Genomic DNA, 17,215 nt, shown 5'->3' with positions numbered 1-17,215 from the left:
CTACCCTCCAAGAGACCCAGTACACACGTCTTGACCTCTGGCTGCAGAGATGTCCCAAACACAGTATTTATCCTCTCTACTATTTCTTTCCAATACCGATATAGCTTGGGGCACCTCCAAACCATGTGTATTAAGTCTCCCGTTTCATTCCCACATCTCTGGCATTTTGCGTCAGGACCATTGTTTTTAAAAGTGCAAGCTCACTGAAATCTTAGGTCTCAACACCTGTCCAGCAAACTTTTTTCAGGTAATTGACCAATCGTCAGCCCCTATAAATACAATTTGATAGTTACCATGTTACTGTCTTCACAGGTACCATTTAAGCTGGCAGTAGATGGGCAAATTACGTAATATGTAAAGCTTTACGCACTCTTAATATGCATATTGTTTTTTTTTTTTTTTTTCTCTAAATACAGTGTCCATTGTGATTGGGATCCCAACTGTGAAGAGAGACAAACAGAGTTACTTGTTGGACACGTTGAGTTCCGTCTTCTCAGAGATGTCTGCAAGCGAAAAAGATGATTGTGTTGTCGTAGTGTTTATAGCAGAGGTGAGGGATAACCTGGGGTTGTGGTTTTTAATATGGACGGGAAAGAAAATGTCCATATGAACTGCACATCTCTGCAAACCTCAGGTACGAAAGTGTAACAGCCTTAGCTTGGGCTCCAGACAGGCCACGCCCCCAACTGATTTCACTCCACTCCTGGAGCTTATTCATGGGTATCCCTATGATTAAATTCTGCGGGTGAAATTAAATGCATTGGGGGCGTGGCCTGGTTGGAGCCTGGGCTGAAGCTGTTACCTACCTGGAGTTTGCAGAGATGTGCGGTTAGCAATGTACACGGAAGGCAATTTACATATTATCTGGAGTCGGAACAAGCTCTGTCCTAGCCTTTACTCACAGTGGTTCAGTTTATTGATTGGGATTCCCACAGCCTGAGTGGCATCCTCAAAGTTCTCGAGTCATTTTGCAGTAGTCCAAATCTTGGTGGCCAAGAAAAATTACAAAAATTAGCCACACTCGGGCATGGATCCTGTAGAAGGCTCCTTTGTGAACCTTCAAAGCTTGAAACACTGTTAAAATATATACTATATATGATCACCTGTACCTAACAAAATATCTGTATTTCTGTCCACACAGCCCAGAAATATACACAGCCCTGCTAGTTGGCATAGTAAGAGATACAGCCTTGTTGCGTTCTTGCACTCAGCCTGTGATTGGACATTGAAGGAGCAGCAACTCTCTGATGCTTCTTGTGCATGCAGGGCACTTGATAGGCTATTGGGGCTAACATTCCCCCCTACAGTGCTGCTTTGCAGGGGATTAAGAGATGAAAATCAAATTTAATAATTTACGCTAGTTAATTGTTTTTTTAATCCATCTAGTGTTTATCTTTAACATCTCTCCCTTCCTGGACTCATTAGCAAATTTAGAGTAAAAAGCCAGGAAGTTCTATTTATAACAAAAATCTGTGTGGCATATGCCAGCTTTGTTCAGTTATATCTTCCGTTTTTGGCCTCATGCACACTGGACGTTAAAATAACGTTCTAAAAATGCCAGTAGCTTTGCAGTGAGTTTTTCAACTTTTTTCAGCTTTTTTTCAATGTTTTTGCAATAGCATCTTTTAGCGTTTTTCCACGTTAGCATTTTTTTTGTTGAAGAGAAATTTTTTTTTTTTTTTCAATGGATCAAAAGCGGTAAACGCTGTGACATTTTTGAGCGTTTATCGTCTCTCAGAACCCACTAGTTTTGGGATTTTTTCATTTTTTTTTTACTGCTCAAATACACCACTACCCAAAACTGCCGATAAGTCTATGTGTGCATGGACACATAGGATAACATGATGGAGAGTTTAATGACTGTAGAAAAAAAACATCTACTGCCTAAAAAACAGCTGCTCTAAAAACGTCCAAAAACTTCCAGTGTGCATGAGGCCTTAATAGTATTATTTAATGAAATGTTATGACTGGCAACAAAGCATCCTGGCAGCAAAGAGAAGAATAAAGCACTAAATAAAGCAACGAAGGCTAAGCCAATCCCTGAATTGCACACTTTTTCCTCCTTGAGATTGCAACATTTGGTAACAAATAAGTAGAAAGAGAATGTCTGTCTGGTATTGTATGACTACATTTTTTGATGCAGTAATTCACAAGTTTTAACCACAATTTCACGTCGCAATATTTTTTTCTGAAACATGGCATTTAACAATGCAGCCTATTGTACATTTTTTCATTTACACTAAACAAATAAAACAACCATATAATAAGGATCTCAATGAAAAAAGGTTAGATTTTTTTTTTTTTTTTAAAGCGGCGTTCCACCCAGATTTTTTTTTAAGTAATCCGTTTTTTTTACACTATTAAAACATTAAATACATGCCATTTAACACATCGCCGCTCAATTCCCATTTTTTTTAGATGACTTACTGTTTATTCCTGATGTGCAGAGCGCTTCCATCGCTACTGTGGGCACTAGCAGTCTCTTCCGGCATAAGGTGATGCTGGATGCCAATCAGAATATGCAACTGAAGGGACGTTGAATCGCGGCCATCTTGGTACACCCGCACTCATCCGCAGTAAGCCTAGAGTTGAAAGATTTGGCAAGCGGACATCTTTATACACCCAGTGGAGTCTTGCTTTTAACAGTTATTTTTCACAGTAAACTCGGCTTATATATTCTGTATTGCACTATATAAGCTGAGTTTACTGTGAAAAGCAAGACTCTGGTGGGTGTATAAAGATGTCCTCTTGCCGACTTCTAAACTCTAGGCTTACTGCGGATGAGTGCAGGTGTACCAAGATGGCCACGACGCAACGTCCCTTCAGTTGCATATTCTGATAGGTAGTGGCCTTTGCTTGCGTCATTTTTGGTTTCTTAATGTCACGATGCTAGCGCTTGATGCTGCCCACTGACTCCTGGGAAATGATGACGCACATCTCCCAGGAGCCAAGGCAAATGACGTCAATCACCACGGACCGTAAGTCGCAGAATAGAAGGGACCCCATAGCAACAGCAGTTAGAGTGGGTAAAAATTTTTTTTTGTTGTTGCTAAAGGAGAATGCTGTGGATTTATGTAGAGTTAATTTTATGGGTGGAACTCCGCTTTAAGGCTGACCTCTAGGCAGATATAAAATCCTAACATTAATGCAGCTCTGTAATTTATTAATGCATTTTTATTTTATGCAATCTGTGTAAGCACATGAATTTGACCTAGCATTAGCCTCTTGCATTCTCTGTATGGGAGAGCTGGAGTTTGGGAGGAAAAGGCAATACAAGGAGCCAATCGGTTCATGTGCTGGCAAGAAAACTGCTGATAGAAGTAGAAAGCAGAGTACAAGAGCGATAAGTCCATTACTGCTGCTTCTCCTTTTAGCTTGGTACACACTGTGTATCAACAGAAAAACTATTTGGCCCGTGTGTACACCAGCCTGTTCGACAGAACCGGGGTGTTCTGGCACGGCTGTACTAACATCAGATAGTTAGTACAACGATCTTCTCCAAGCTCCTCCTGTTTTTTTTTTTGTTTAGCCCCCTAAGCTTTTTGCTTTGACCTACTGAAATTCTAATGCAGTCCTTTTTGAGCTAATGGCTGGAGCCCTGGGCATCTATAATGTTCCCTAAAAACAGAAAACCAGACACCAACAGACAAGTTTAAGCCTTTTTCAATAAAATAAGGCTGTGCGTTTTGAGTCTAATGTTGTATGTCATTTGTGGGAGCAGTCTGATATTCAATACGCATGCAGTGGCTAGAACATTCAGAAAACATAAACCTTAATAGTGAAATGGTAACGGCTAGGAAGCTCAGGAGAATTTTGTGTATAGACCGTTATTTTCCAAGAAAATCATGAATGGTGACAAATAAAATAACGCAGTGTTTTTGCCTTATTTCAGGTGAATGCCCAGTATGTAAATGATGTTGCAAGTAGTATAAAAAACAGGTAAGAACATAATTTTGACTTGGATAATTATACTTGGGGGAGGGGGGGAATATAGAGAACCGCGATTAGTAATGATTGCTGATCAGCTTGTAGGTTTCATTGGTAAATTAGTGTAGTCACATGGGGTTTTACATATTTTTAAAAACTAATATTTTTTAATTTAAGAGAATTTATTTAAATAATTGTAAATGGCAACCATGCTTAAAGTAGTATTAAACCCAGAAGCAAACATATTTTATTTTATTGCAGCTTACCATTTCCTAGATGTGGTGATTGTGTTCGTTTCCTTTTTTGGCTTTTTTTTTTATATGGTAATCGAGCCAGAAGAGGTTGGTTGTTTTTTCACGGCACAAAATCTCTAGCAGAATGTATCAGTTTACATAAATGAGACAAATCACTTAACACTGGCAAGGGTGAATAAAATGATCAGCTTTTACTTAGTTATGTAAAGACTTTATCCCAAAAAGAAAACTACTGTTTGCTCTGCCCCCCCTCCTCCCCTTCCTGAACTGCCAGGCTGCATGAGTCCGGTATGAATTTGGGGGGGGGGGGGGGCATGCGTATTTTATTATGCCACGAGGTTCCTCAGAGCACAAGTCGCCAGCCAAAGTCGGATCATTTAAGATGATAATTTGACTTTAATGATATTGAATGGGCTGAAGTTGGACCAAAGTAGTGCAGGAACCTTTTTCAAACTAGGACCGACTGGTGTCGGACCAGGTAAGATGGCTCTCATAGGGGAACTATGGATTTATGCACGTCATGCGACATGTGCACCCAAAGTCGGAGCATATGTTGCACCAGTGTGAACCAGGCCTAAGTCAGCACAACAGTTAAAGTCCAACCCCAGCCAAAGCTCACCAGTTATCTCTATGACCGTAGGTCGGAGGCCCAGGCGCGACACTATGACGTTACACCTGGGCCCTGGATGTAAATAAAGCCACGATCGTGGCTAGTAAGCATGAGATCGGTGAATTTTTTTTCTCGATCTCCTGCTTTACAGCCTGGGGGAGAGATGCGGGGTCTTATTGACCCTGCATCTCTCCATAAAGAGGACCTGTCGCGATAGATTCCTATTACAAGGGATGTTTACATTCCTTGTAATAGGAATAAAAGTGATTAAAAAAACATGTAAAAATGTATAAAAATGTATATATTAAAATAAAAAATTATAAAAGACTCCTCAGTGTGAAAGGGGTCTAATTCTAAACTGGTAACCTGTAAAAAGAAATGTAAGCGACGTGTAAGCGAAAATCTATGGAGATTTTTAAGTACCGAAGCTTGGCGCCATTCCATGAGTGTGCGCCATTTTAAAGCGTGACATGTTGGGTATCTATTTACTTGACATCTTTCACATTCTACAAGAAAATTGGGCTAACTTAACAGTTTTTTTTTTCTTTTTAATTCATGAATCGTTTTTTTTCCAAAAAAAGGCATTTGAAAAATTATTGCACAAATACCATGTGAGATAAAAAGTTGCAATAACCACCATTTTATTCCCTAGGATGTCTGCTAAAAAAACATATATAATGTTTCGGGGTTCTGAGTAATTTTCTAGCAAAAAAATTATGATTTTTACACGTAGGAAAGGAGTGCCAGAATAGGCCCGGTATGGAAGTGGTTAAACTATTCAAATATACACTGTTAGTTTTCAATAGGACTTCTGTAATTTCTCAGGTAGCCAGTGAAAAATTTGCTCCGCCAGTAAATTTTCCATGTTTTTTCAGTAAAACATGCTGCCTGAGGTTGGCAACCCTGCCACCAGGTCAATTTTGATATTGCTCATATACATGTACAAATCAGCATTTTTTTTTGCTAGAAAATTACTTGGAACCCCCTTCAAACATTAAAGCGTTTAACACCAAAAAAATAAAGACCCTGTTCCCTTAAAGCATTTTATACAGCACAGTGCGTGTGCTGTGTCATTTGGCCCCCTGTAACACCTGGCTGATCCTGCCTAGCTATACCCTCCCCCCTTTACGCTGACTCTGATATATCAGGGCTGCTGAGCCCTGACACTGGAGTAATCCTTACGTGCCTTCCTCATACGCAGCCTGCTATCTGTCTCCTCTGTGCTCTCTCCCCCTCCCCTCTCTGTCTGTCCGCTTCTGACAGTGCCTGCCCCCTCAGCTCCTGCTGCTCAAATAACGTTCACATCTTCATACCATCCCCTCTGTGTTCTAATCCTGTGTGCCCCTGTGTGAGTGATTTATAAAAAAAAAAAAAAGCCTACTATACCTAATTTTACAGCTCTTCTCAATGATCGACTAGCTTTCTCTCTCCTCTGAGTGATCTCAGCGTGGAATCTCTGCCCTGCCTGCTGCATCTATCAGACAGGGAAAGAAGAAAGCCAGCAGATCATGTGATTTCTGAGAAGTGCTATAGGTATAGCAAGCTTTTCTTTATAAATCACTCACAGGGACACAGGATTAGAACACAGAGGGAATGGAATGAAGATGTGAAAGTAGTTTAACCACTTTAAATATTGTTTTAAACCAGAAACCTTGAATTAGATGGTAATTGTTGCAATATTTTATGTTGCATAATATTTGTGCAGTCTTTTTTAAATTGCAATTTTTTTGTAGAACATACACTGTAATGAAATTTAGTGCACAAAAACACAACATAATGGCCTTTTTTAATTTTTTGGGGATAAAATATAAAAGATGATTTTTTGACTCCAGATCTCTCCTTTTGCCCTGAAAGCATCTGATCAAACCGAGATTGGTTTGATCGGCTGTTTTACATGTCGGTAAGGGCTTGTAAACGTGAAACCAAAGACGAAAGTGACGAAATCCTTGTCGCTTTCGGTTTCTTACGTTATAGAGGGGATGCGGGTACGGATGTACCTTCCTCCTCTCTCAGTGGACAAACACACTGAGTGATGGGTAACAAGCTCCCCAACTGCACTGCAGAGCCATGTAAAGGCAGCGGGAGGGGGCCCCCCTTCTGCATCCTTTAGAAGTGATTGAGTACTTGTATAGCCGCTCGGTTCACTTCTACATGAAAATCCCGTCGTCGGCTGAAAATTTGGATACTGGGTTGATTCCTGCAAATGCAAGCATCATCCCGGTATAACCACTTCAACCTGAGGATGCACGGTTACGGGGTTGAAGTGGTTAAAGAAGAACTGTAAATTAAAGGCATAATACACCTTTTGCAAAATCTTCAGAATACACCAAGTAATTAAAATAAAAAAATGCATTTTTCCATTTGTGAATTGAAGCCTGCAGAGCCTTGCAAAAGGGACCAGTTCATCACGGATGCAATACACAAGCTCCTGCATGGTTTACCGAAGCCCCAGGTCTGTACTGGAGGTCTGTTATAGGGCTGGCGAAAGTAAGAAATTGCCAGCGAGTATAATATATTTTCTTTGATTTGCAAATGAGTGTGATGATGCCATCACTCTTGTGCTTCGTTAAGATTTGTGCTGCGGTGGCGGATGGAATATGTTGTTTTTCCATTCACAGATCCCTTTAAATGGATGATGCACTGAATTCAAACTAAAACTGAAAGCTGCAGGGAGAAGCATCCCTTGATTTATGTAAAACATCACATGATACACCCTAAACATGGTTGTATGTAACATATAAGTAGATTCAGTAAGAGTTAGGCCGGCTTATCAGTAGATAAGCCGACCTAACTCAGAATCTACGCCGACTTATGTTTAAGCGTATGCTCAAACAGAGATACACTTAAACATATCTAAGATAGGACGGTTTACGCCGTCCTATCTTAGATTGCAATATTTCGGATGGCCGCTAGGTGGCACTTCCATTGCGATCGGCGTAGAATATGTAAATGAGTATATACGCCGATTCACGAACGTACGCCCGGCCGACGCAGTACTTTTAGGCCGTTTACGTTAGAGATAGGCCGCCTAAAGTTAGAGCTTGGCTCTACATGGAATAGTAATGTTAAGTATGGCCGCCGTTCCCGTGTCGAAATTCAAAATTTTTACGTCGTTTGCGTAAGTCGTCCGTGAATCGGGATTTACGTTGTTTACGTCCATGTCAAAATCAATAGGCCCGTGCGGCGTACTTAGCCGCAATGCACACTGGGAATTGTAGGCGCCCAGGGCATGCGCAGTAAATTAAAAACGTCAAAAACGTAAGGTCAAGCCTTATTAACATAAAACACGCCCCCCCTTACACACATTTGAATTCGGCGCCCTTACGCCCGCCCGCTTTAGGCTACGCCGCCGTAACATAGCGGGCAAGTACATTGTGAATCATGTACTTGCCTCGCTAACTTACGGCGGCGTAGCCTAAATGCCTTAAGCTACGCTGCCGCAAAGTTGCGGCAAGGTATGTGAATCTAGGCAATAGTCTTTAAGGTGGACTTGGCCTAAAGTGGAATTAAAGTGCAATATAAAAAAAGCAAGCTCAACCTGCCTAACTCAGTTTACATTTTGGCACTAATGGGAGCTGGTTGGAGGGCTCAGAGGAGCATCCTACTGTCTTCATGCTCATGTAGGTGACCATGGCGAGACCAACCCCCATGAGAGAGTTGCTGCTGTTGTAGGTGGGTACATTGGCCACTGCATGTTTGGCAACAGAGGAACACAGAAGTACCCTGTCATCACTGTAGCATCAATCTGGGCAGCAGAACTGCTTCACTGGGGCCTTGCTCAGGACAGAGCTCCATACTCTTAATCAAAGTGCTTACTGTCTCAGCAGTTGTGCATGCACAGGAATAAAGTCATCTTGTCACTTGGGCTGAGTGACTAGATAACTTTTATTCCTGCATGCACAACTGCTGAGACAGTGAGCACTTTGATTAGGAGTATGTAGCGCAGAGCAATACAGAGTTCAGTGGTTGAGAGTATATGCCACGTACAGCCCAACTGACACAGCACAGTTATAGGAAGAATGTTGCATACTGAGTGCAGTGCTCAGGAGTGTATAACATACTGCTCAGCATGCAGAGCCCCTCTCCCTGCCCTGCTCTGCTCATCCACACTTATCTCTGAACTTCTAGAGTGACCAGAGTCCTGCAGTTGCTTGTTGCCTAACCACTCATGATACTTTGTCCTGAGCAAGGCCCCAGTGCAGCAGTTCTGCTGCCCAGATTGATGCTACAGTGATGACAGGGTACTTCTGTGTTCCTCTGTTGCCAAACATGCAGTGGCCGATGTACCCACCTACACCAGCAGCAACTCACACTCATGCAGGCTCTTGGGGGTTGGCCTCGCCATGGTCACCTACATGAGCAGGAAGACAGTAGGATGCTCGTCTGAGCCCTCCAACCAGCTCCCAATAGTGATTAGTCTGCAGGACATTCTGTGATGACATCACAGCAATTACACATTTCAATATCTCCACAAAGGAGCAAAGTATAGATTCTTTGATATACATTATATGGGTTTGGAGAGAGCACTTTACAGATTTTAAGGTTTTCTAGAATTAGATTTTTTTTTTTTTTTTTTTTTGGGGAGATTGGATGGAAATGGATTTTTCAGATTTCCAAAATCGAATAAATTTGCTGCACAGGCATTTAAGAGATACTTTAATGCCTCGTAAACTATGCAAACCAGAGACTGGTGTTACCTGAGTTTCAGTCATGTGTTTGGCGAGAGCAGAGTTTATTTTTTTGGAGGTGGTGATAAAATGAGAGAGTAGAGAAAATAAGGCAGTTAACAGCTACACAGTCACCTTGTCCAAACGGATCTTGTTTCTGCATAGGGCTTCCCCTGACTTCTTATTTGCTTTGCCTGTACTCTCAGGCCTCGTACACACGACAGAGAAACTCGACGTGCTTGGCACGTCGAGTTCCTCGTCTCGTTTTGGGATGAAGCCGCCGAAGAGCTCGGCGGGCCGCCTTCTCCTATAGAACAACGCGGCCAACGAGAAAATAGAGAACATGTTCTCTATTTTCTCGTCGAGCTCCTCGGCGGCTCCATCGAGCCAAAACTGTACAGACGACAGAGATTCTCGGCAGAATCCGGGTTTTGACCGAGTTTCTCGGCGAATTCTGCCGAGAATCTCTGTCGTGTGTACGAGGCCTCACAGCTGTCTGCAGCCAGTGCAAATAACCAGCCCTTCTTGATATAGGGGAACTTGGAACTGCTTCTATGACAGGGACTAAACCTAGCAGACAATCCTTGGTCACTGGTGAAACTGATTTCAGTGGTGACTATGCAGTTGCAAGAAGCTGCAATGGAGCACAGGTAACCTGATTTTATAGGTAATGGGAATGCCCTATGCAGAAACAAAATCGCCTTGCTCTGCATAGGCAACGTAGCAGTGTCTTTTTGAATACTCTTTTCATGCAAATAACCATTTCACACCTGAGTAAATTCACTGAGGTGGAGTTTTAGACAGTTTATCTGAATCCATTTTTCTTTTAACCACTTGACAACCGGGCCTATTTTGGCACTTCTCTCCATGTAAAAATCACAATTTTTTTGCTGGAAAATTAATCAGAACCCCCCAACATTATATATATATATATATATATATATATATATATATATATATATATATATATATATATATATATATATATATATATATATATATATATATATATATATATATATATATATATATATATATATATATATATATATATATATATATATATATATATATATTATAATTTTTTTTTTAGCAGACTCCCTAGGAAATAAAATAGGTGGTCATTGCAACTTTTTTTCTCGCACAGTATTTGCGCAATCATTTTTCAAACGCCTTTTTTTTAGGGAAATTAATTAAATGAAAAAGTAACAAAACGGTAAAGTTAGCCCAATTTGTTGGTATAATGTGAAAGATGATGTTACGCAGAGTAAATAGATACCTAACATGTCACACTTTAAAATTGCACACTCATGGAATGGCGCCAAACGTAAAATTCTCCATAGGCGACGCTTACATTTTTTTTTACAGGTTACTATTTTCGAGTTACAGAGAAGGTCTAGTGCTAGAACTGTTGCACACGCTCTAACGCACGTGACGATACCTCACATGTGGGGTTTGAACGGCGTTTACATATGTGGGCGGGACTTGCATGCGTGTTCGGGAAAAGGGGCGTTAAAAATTATTAAATTTTTTTTAATTTTACTTCATTTTTTTATTTTTACACTTTCTTTTTTTTACATTTTTTTTTCCTTTGATCACTTTTATTCCTATTACAAGGAATGTAAACATCCCTTGTAATAGGAATCACTGTGACAGGTCCTCTTTATGGAGAGATGTGGGGTCAATAAGACCCCACATCTCTCCCCCAGGCTTACAAGCATAAAACCGGTGAAAAAAATTCACTGATCACATGCCGACAGCCGCAATTGCGGCTTTGTTTACTTCCGGGTACCGGGCGTGACGTCATAATGTCGCGTTCGAGCCTTCTACGGTCATAGAGATGACTGGTGACCATCTGGTCAACAGACATCTCTATGCTTTCCAGGCAGCGCCGGCCGATTCGCTCTCCGGGCCCCCGATGGCACAGGAGAGACTGGGGAAGCACCGGATGGTGGCGGGAGGGGGGGCGTCCCCTCCCGCCGCCTAGAAGAACGATCAAGCGGTGGAACAGCTGCTTTGATCATTCTTATCGTGCACAGAATCAGCGGCTGAAGACAGTGATATCTGAATGATGCCTGTAGCTGCAGGCATCATTCAGATATCACCGCACAAAGTCGAGGACGTTAAATTACGTCCTCGGTTGTTAAGTGGTTAAAGACCAGTACAGATTTGACTGGGGGAAAATGATCAGTGGACGAAAAGTAAAATTTAACTAAAACCAGAGAATATGCTGATGGTAAACTGACAGCAGGTACACACAGCTAAATATCTAACGAAGAGCAACCACAAAAGATCATGACCATATTGGTTCTTGTTTATGATATTTGCGTACAAAGCCACATTCTGAATGGATGATGGAATCTCCATTCACGTTGCTAAAAGTAATTCTGAATGACTGAAACCATCACTATTACTAGAGCTTTCATGTTTTAAATGCAAAAATAGCATGTACAGAGTTTTGTCATGCACCTCATTACTGTAAGCAAGCAAACTGATATTTTATTAAATAGGCTGAGATTTTAATAGATTGTCAAGGCCTTATTTATCAGGCTTAACATCTGTAAACCTAGCTTTGTTTGCCCCTTTAAAATATTCAGCTGTGTATGTTTCCATCCACACATCCTTGAAACATCAAATATTAATTTTGTGTCTTTACTTTGCAGCTTCCCCCGTGAAATCCAGTCTGGTGTCCTTGAGGTTATTTCTCCGCCAGCATCCTATTATCCAGAGTTCTCCAATGTAAAGGAAACCTTTGGAGACTCCAAAGAGAGAGTGAGGTACTCCATAACAATTTATACATTTACTGAAATAGAAATTTTGTTTTACCCTAAAGAGTACAGTGTCTTGAAAGTATTCATGCCCCTTGAAATTTTCTACATTTTGTCATATTACGACTGTAAATGTATTTTATTGGGATTGATAAACACAGTGGCACATAATTGTGAAGGGAAATGATAAATGGCTTTCAACATTTTTTACAAATGTTTGAAAAGTGTGGTGTGCATTTGTATTCAGCCCCCTTTTTTCTGATACCCCTAACTAAAATCTAGTGGAACCAATTGCCTTCAGAAGTCACCTAATGAGTAAATAGAGTCCACCTGTGTGTAATTTAATCTCAGTATAAATACAGCAGTTCCGTAAAGCCCTCAGAGGCTTGTCAGAGAACCTTGGTGAACAAACAGCATCATGAAGGCCAAGAAACACGCCGGACAGGTCAGGAATTAAGTTGAGAAGTGAAAAAAAATTATGGCAGTCACCGTCCATCCAGGCCCCCCCCCCCCCCCGTTTACTTACCTGAGCCGTGGAAGTCGCTCAGCAGGGACGGCCTCTTCCTCTCTCCACGGGGTCCCGGCTCTTGATTGGATAGATTGATATCGCAGCCATTGGCTCCCGCTGCTGTCGATCAAATCCAATGACGCACTTAGGGGCGGGGCCGAGTCATACATTCGGCGTCTATGGATGCCGAATGAATGACTTAGGAGCGCGCCTGCAAGGTAATCCCCCCGGGAGAGCGCTTCTCCTAGGGGTTTATCTGATGTAGGGAGGAGCCACGAGAGCCACAGAGGGACCCCAGAAGTCGGTGTTTGGGTTCACTCTGTGCAAAACTAGCTGCACAGTGGAGGCAAGTATGACATGTTTGTTTAAGAAAGAAAAACTATCCTTTAGTATCACTTTAAAGCAGGGTAAGGTTATAAAAAATAAAAATATTCCAAGCTTTGAACATCTTACGGAGAACTGTTCAATCCATCATCCAAAAATGGAGAGTATGGCGAAACTGCAAACCTACCAGGACATAGCGGTCCACCTAAACTGACAGGGTGGGCAAGGAGAGCATTAAAAAAGAAGTATGGCTTTAACATCAGTCCAGACCCCTTATTGGACACATCGGCGTCTCTAGCGTCCACAAAGTATACACTAGAATCGACCTACTACTGGTAGACCAGGACTCCCTGGACTTACTTCTGGGAGCAACTATCTACCAAATTAACATATCTGACCATGCCCCGGTGGCTCTTACACTTTCTTTATCTCAGGCACTCGCCAAAGTCAGGACTTGGAAACTGAACGAAAACCTGCTGGACGATCTGGGGGTGGTGGCGGGGGTACAGGAGACCTTGACACACTATTTTACTGAAAACATGAATGGTGAGGTCAGTGAGGACATTCTATGGGAGGGCCACAAGGCCGTGGTTCGCGGCACCTTCATTGCATGGAGTGCCAAACTTAACAAAAAGAGGCAGGCGGACTTCCAGCGAGTACTGCAGGCGCTTCGGCAAGCTGAGCTCAGCCATATACGGACGTTGGGTCCGGATGAACTTAGCCGACTTAACGAACTTAGACTGCTTTTCTTAAAACTACTTGATCGCAAAATTAATCGCAAGCTGCGGTATATGGCTCATACATACTATGAGCAGGGCAACAAGTGTGGCCGGTTGTTGGCTCGTGCTCTTCGGAAGAAGAGGCTCCTGGCCCATGTGCACAAATTACAGTCCCCTAGGGGAGAGCCAGCTCAGCATACCTCGAAAATTGCCTCATTGTTTCGAGACTATTATGAGTCTCTGTAAAACCTGGACTCTGCCTCTTCTCCGGCAGAAGTGACTCTCAACCAGACTAAAATCGCCAAGTACCGCTCCTCATTCAGGCTCCCTTCCCTTTCCCCAGAACAGGTGATGGACCTAGAACATCCTATTACCCCGGCTGAATTACTGACCACTATCAAATCTCTGCCCTCTGGCAAAAGCCCTGGGCCAGACGGTTTCACCAGGGCCTATTTGAATTTTTTTGACAAACTACAGACCGCTTTTTGTGCCCTCCTTAACTCCTTGGCGACTGCTGGCGGCCTCCCTCAGGAGACCTCATTGGCGCACATTACGGTGCTCCCAAAGGATAGCAAGGACCCCACCCAACCGCAGAGCTACAGGCCAATATCTCTTTTAAATACTGACCTCAAAATCTTCTCTAAAATACTGGCTAATCAACTAAAACATCTTCTCCCCGACTTGATACATGCCGATCAGACTGGCTTCATAGTGGGACGGGAAGCTAGGGACAACTCCAACAGGGCCCTAAAGCTCATTCATTGGGCGCACACACGCGATCAGATGCCTCCCTACCTGATTTTGTCCACTGACGCGGAGAAGGCATTGGATCGCGTGGACTGGGATTTTCTTCACGCGGTCCTTAGGGAAACAGGTTTAGGCCCACATATGTTACGTTGGATCTCTACTCTATATGTGTCCCCTACAGCTCGGGTTAAGGTAAACGGTGTCCTCTCCGCGGTGTTCCCCATCCAGAACGGCACGCGACAGGGGTGCCCGCTCTCGCCCCTCCTGTTTGCGTTTGGTCTTGGAACCATTGTTGCAGAGGGTCAGAACAAACCAGGACATCAGGGGGGTTCAGACGGGCTCCCTTCAACATAAACTATGTGCATACGCAGACGACATACTTTTTCATGTCATTGACCCTCTTGTCTCGTTGCCGAACCTGATGCGGGAACTGACCGCATATGGGGAGGTCTCCAACTTCAAAATAAACCTCACAAAATCCGAAATACTACCGATCACTGTCCTGCATGCTTTGGTGTCCTCTCTGAGAGATTCCTTCCCTTTTAAGTGGCCTACCTCCTCTATGAAATACCTGGGGATACAGCTTACGTGCCACCATGATTCTTTATATAAGCTCAATTACATACCCCTCCTTAAAGAGGAGTTCCACCCAAATTTGGAACTTCCTCTTAACCCACTCCTCTCCCCCTTACATGCCACATTTGGCATGTAATTTTTTTGGGGGGGCTTCAGGAAGAGTGGGACTTCCTGTCCCACTTCCTCCTTCCTGTAGGCGACTAAGCTTAATCGCCTACAGGAAGGGGCTGCTGTAGGCGATCGCCTAGGACACGTCACAGGTCCTAGGCGATCTCCTGGCCAATTACACGGCGCCGCGCCGCATGCGCAGTGGGTGCCCGGTCGTGAAGCCGAAAGCTGTCACGGCCGGGTGCCCACACTGAGAATGAAGACGCCGGCCGGGGAGGGGGGGAGAGGAGCGGAGCCCCGGCCGGCGCGTCGCTGGAGCGCTGGAGCAGGTAAGTGTCTGTTTATTAAAAGCCAGCAGCTACACTTTTTGTTGCTGCTGACTTTTAATAAACATACAAATGGCTGGAACTCCCCTTTAAGAAAATCACCCAGGACCTTGAGACGTGGGACAGAGCACTATTCACTTGGGTTGGCCGGACGAATATTCTAAAAATGACCGTGCTGCCCCGCATCCTATTTCTTTTACAAAAATGGTACCTATACACCTACCGAAACAACATTTTTTCGCGGATCTTTGCAGCCTTTTTACCAAATTCGTATGGGGGTGCAAGAAACCCAGATTGGCAATGTCAATATTACAAAGGTCTAAACTCAGGGGGGGCCTGGGCATACCGAACATCCCCCAATATTATCAAGCGATTGCACTGCAATGGATTCTGAATTGGAAATTTCATACGTCCCTTAAGCTGTGGGTCCCTTTAGAGAATACGATGGCGGGACGGGACTTGTCTTATGCGCCCTGGGTTCCCACAGATGACAGGGGGCTTTCGGAATGGGTGTCTCCACTGACAACCCACTCCTTGAGGTTGTGGGACAAGCTGAACGATAGCCTGGGCCCATCGCCTAGGACGTCTCCTTTGGCGCCGGTATATGGGTTCCCATGGTTTGCTCCTGGGGAGCTGAGGGCTTCCCTTGGTACTTGGGTAGACGACGGAACTTTTAGTTTGACGAAATTCACGGAGGGGGGGCGTTTTGCTTTCACTCGACACCTTACGTGAGAGGTTTGGCAGCTTCCCCTTTGATTTCTGGAGACACCGCCAGCTAGAGACCTTCATAGCTAAAAGCCACAAGTTAGCGCAGATTAGAACCACTCAGACGGAATTCGAAAACATGTGGGTCTTTGCGGACCCTCTACCCCATGCGGTCTCGGCACTATATGGGATGCTGGAGGCTGCGGCACCTACCCCTACGCCCCACTTTATCAGGGAGTGGGAAAGCGACCTACGGATTGACTTCACTAGGGAACAGCTTCATCACTTATACCGTTTCACTCACTCGAGCTCTGTGGACTCTAAGACCCAAGAAAACAACTACAAGCTATTGTCATGGTGGTACAGAGTGCCCACTACTGTGGCCAGAATTTTCCCTACTCCCCCTGATGTGTGCTGGAGGGGATGCGGGCAAAAGTGCACGTTCCTCCACATTTGGTGGGAGTGCCTGGTGCTCCGGCCGTTCTGGGAAATGGTTGGCAAACACATCTATGATGGCCTGGGTGTGGATATCCCAGCTCTGCCTAAACATTTCCTGCTCCATTTCCCCCCCATACCACTGTCTCGTTATAAAAAAAGTGCTCTCCCCCACCTCCTCAATGCAGCAAAACATCTCATACCACTCCATTGGAAAAGCTTGCATATTCCAAGGGAACAGGACTGGTTGGGGAAGGTGGGGGAGATCATGGAGGCAGAGAGCTGACTGCAGGGACACCCATAAACAATTTGATCTAACTTGGGCAGAATGGAAGGCTCACATCCACGACACAACCACGTTCTCGTTCAGTTTAGATGTGGCATTACTGACCCTTGCTGATCCTTCCTTTGGGAGGCTCGTTCAGGCGCACCGTCAGTTGACTAACCCGGACACCTCCTGATTACGGGTACATCTCATCAACTGCACCGATGAGAGCTGGTTTGTATGCTTCCGCTTCTCCTGGTTTCTTCCCCCTTTCTT

The 17,215-nt window shown here is 43.7% G+C and overlaps 1 protein-coding gene across 1 annotated transcript in view; it reads left to right on the top strand.

Annotated features, from left to right (window-relative positions):
• The window catches only part of MGAT4D (MGAT4 family member D), a 168,154-nt gene that overhangs the window by 78,161 nt on the left and 72,778 nt on the right, over positions 1 to 17,215 (top strand). Inside the window, exons 4-6 of the mRNA XM_040331296.1 lie at positions 417 to 550; positions 3,893 to 3,939; positions 12,122 to 12,235. Coding sequence (XP_040187230.1) covers positions 417 to 550; positions 3,893 to 3,939; positions 12,122 to 12,235 — 295 coding nt within the window. The remainder of the gene's footprint in view (positions 1 to 416; positions 551 to 3,892; positions 3,940 to 12,121; positions 12,236 to 17,215) is intronic.

Source organism: Rana temporaria, chromosome 1 (assembly GCF_905171775.1).
Source record: "Rana temporaria chromosome 1, aRanTem1.1, whole genome shotgun sequence".
In the NCBI taxonomy this organism is placed as follows: domain Eukaryota; kingdom Metazoa; phylum Chordata; class Amphibia; order Anura; family Ranidae; genus Rana; species Rana temporaria.
Note: the sequence above shows the minus strand (reverse complement) of the source record. Positions and strands in the feature narration are given on the sequence as shown.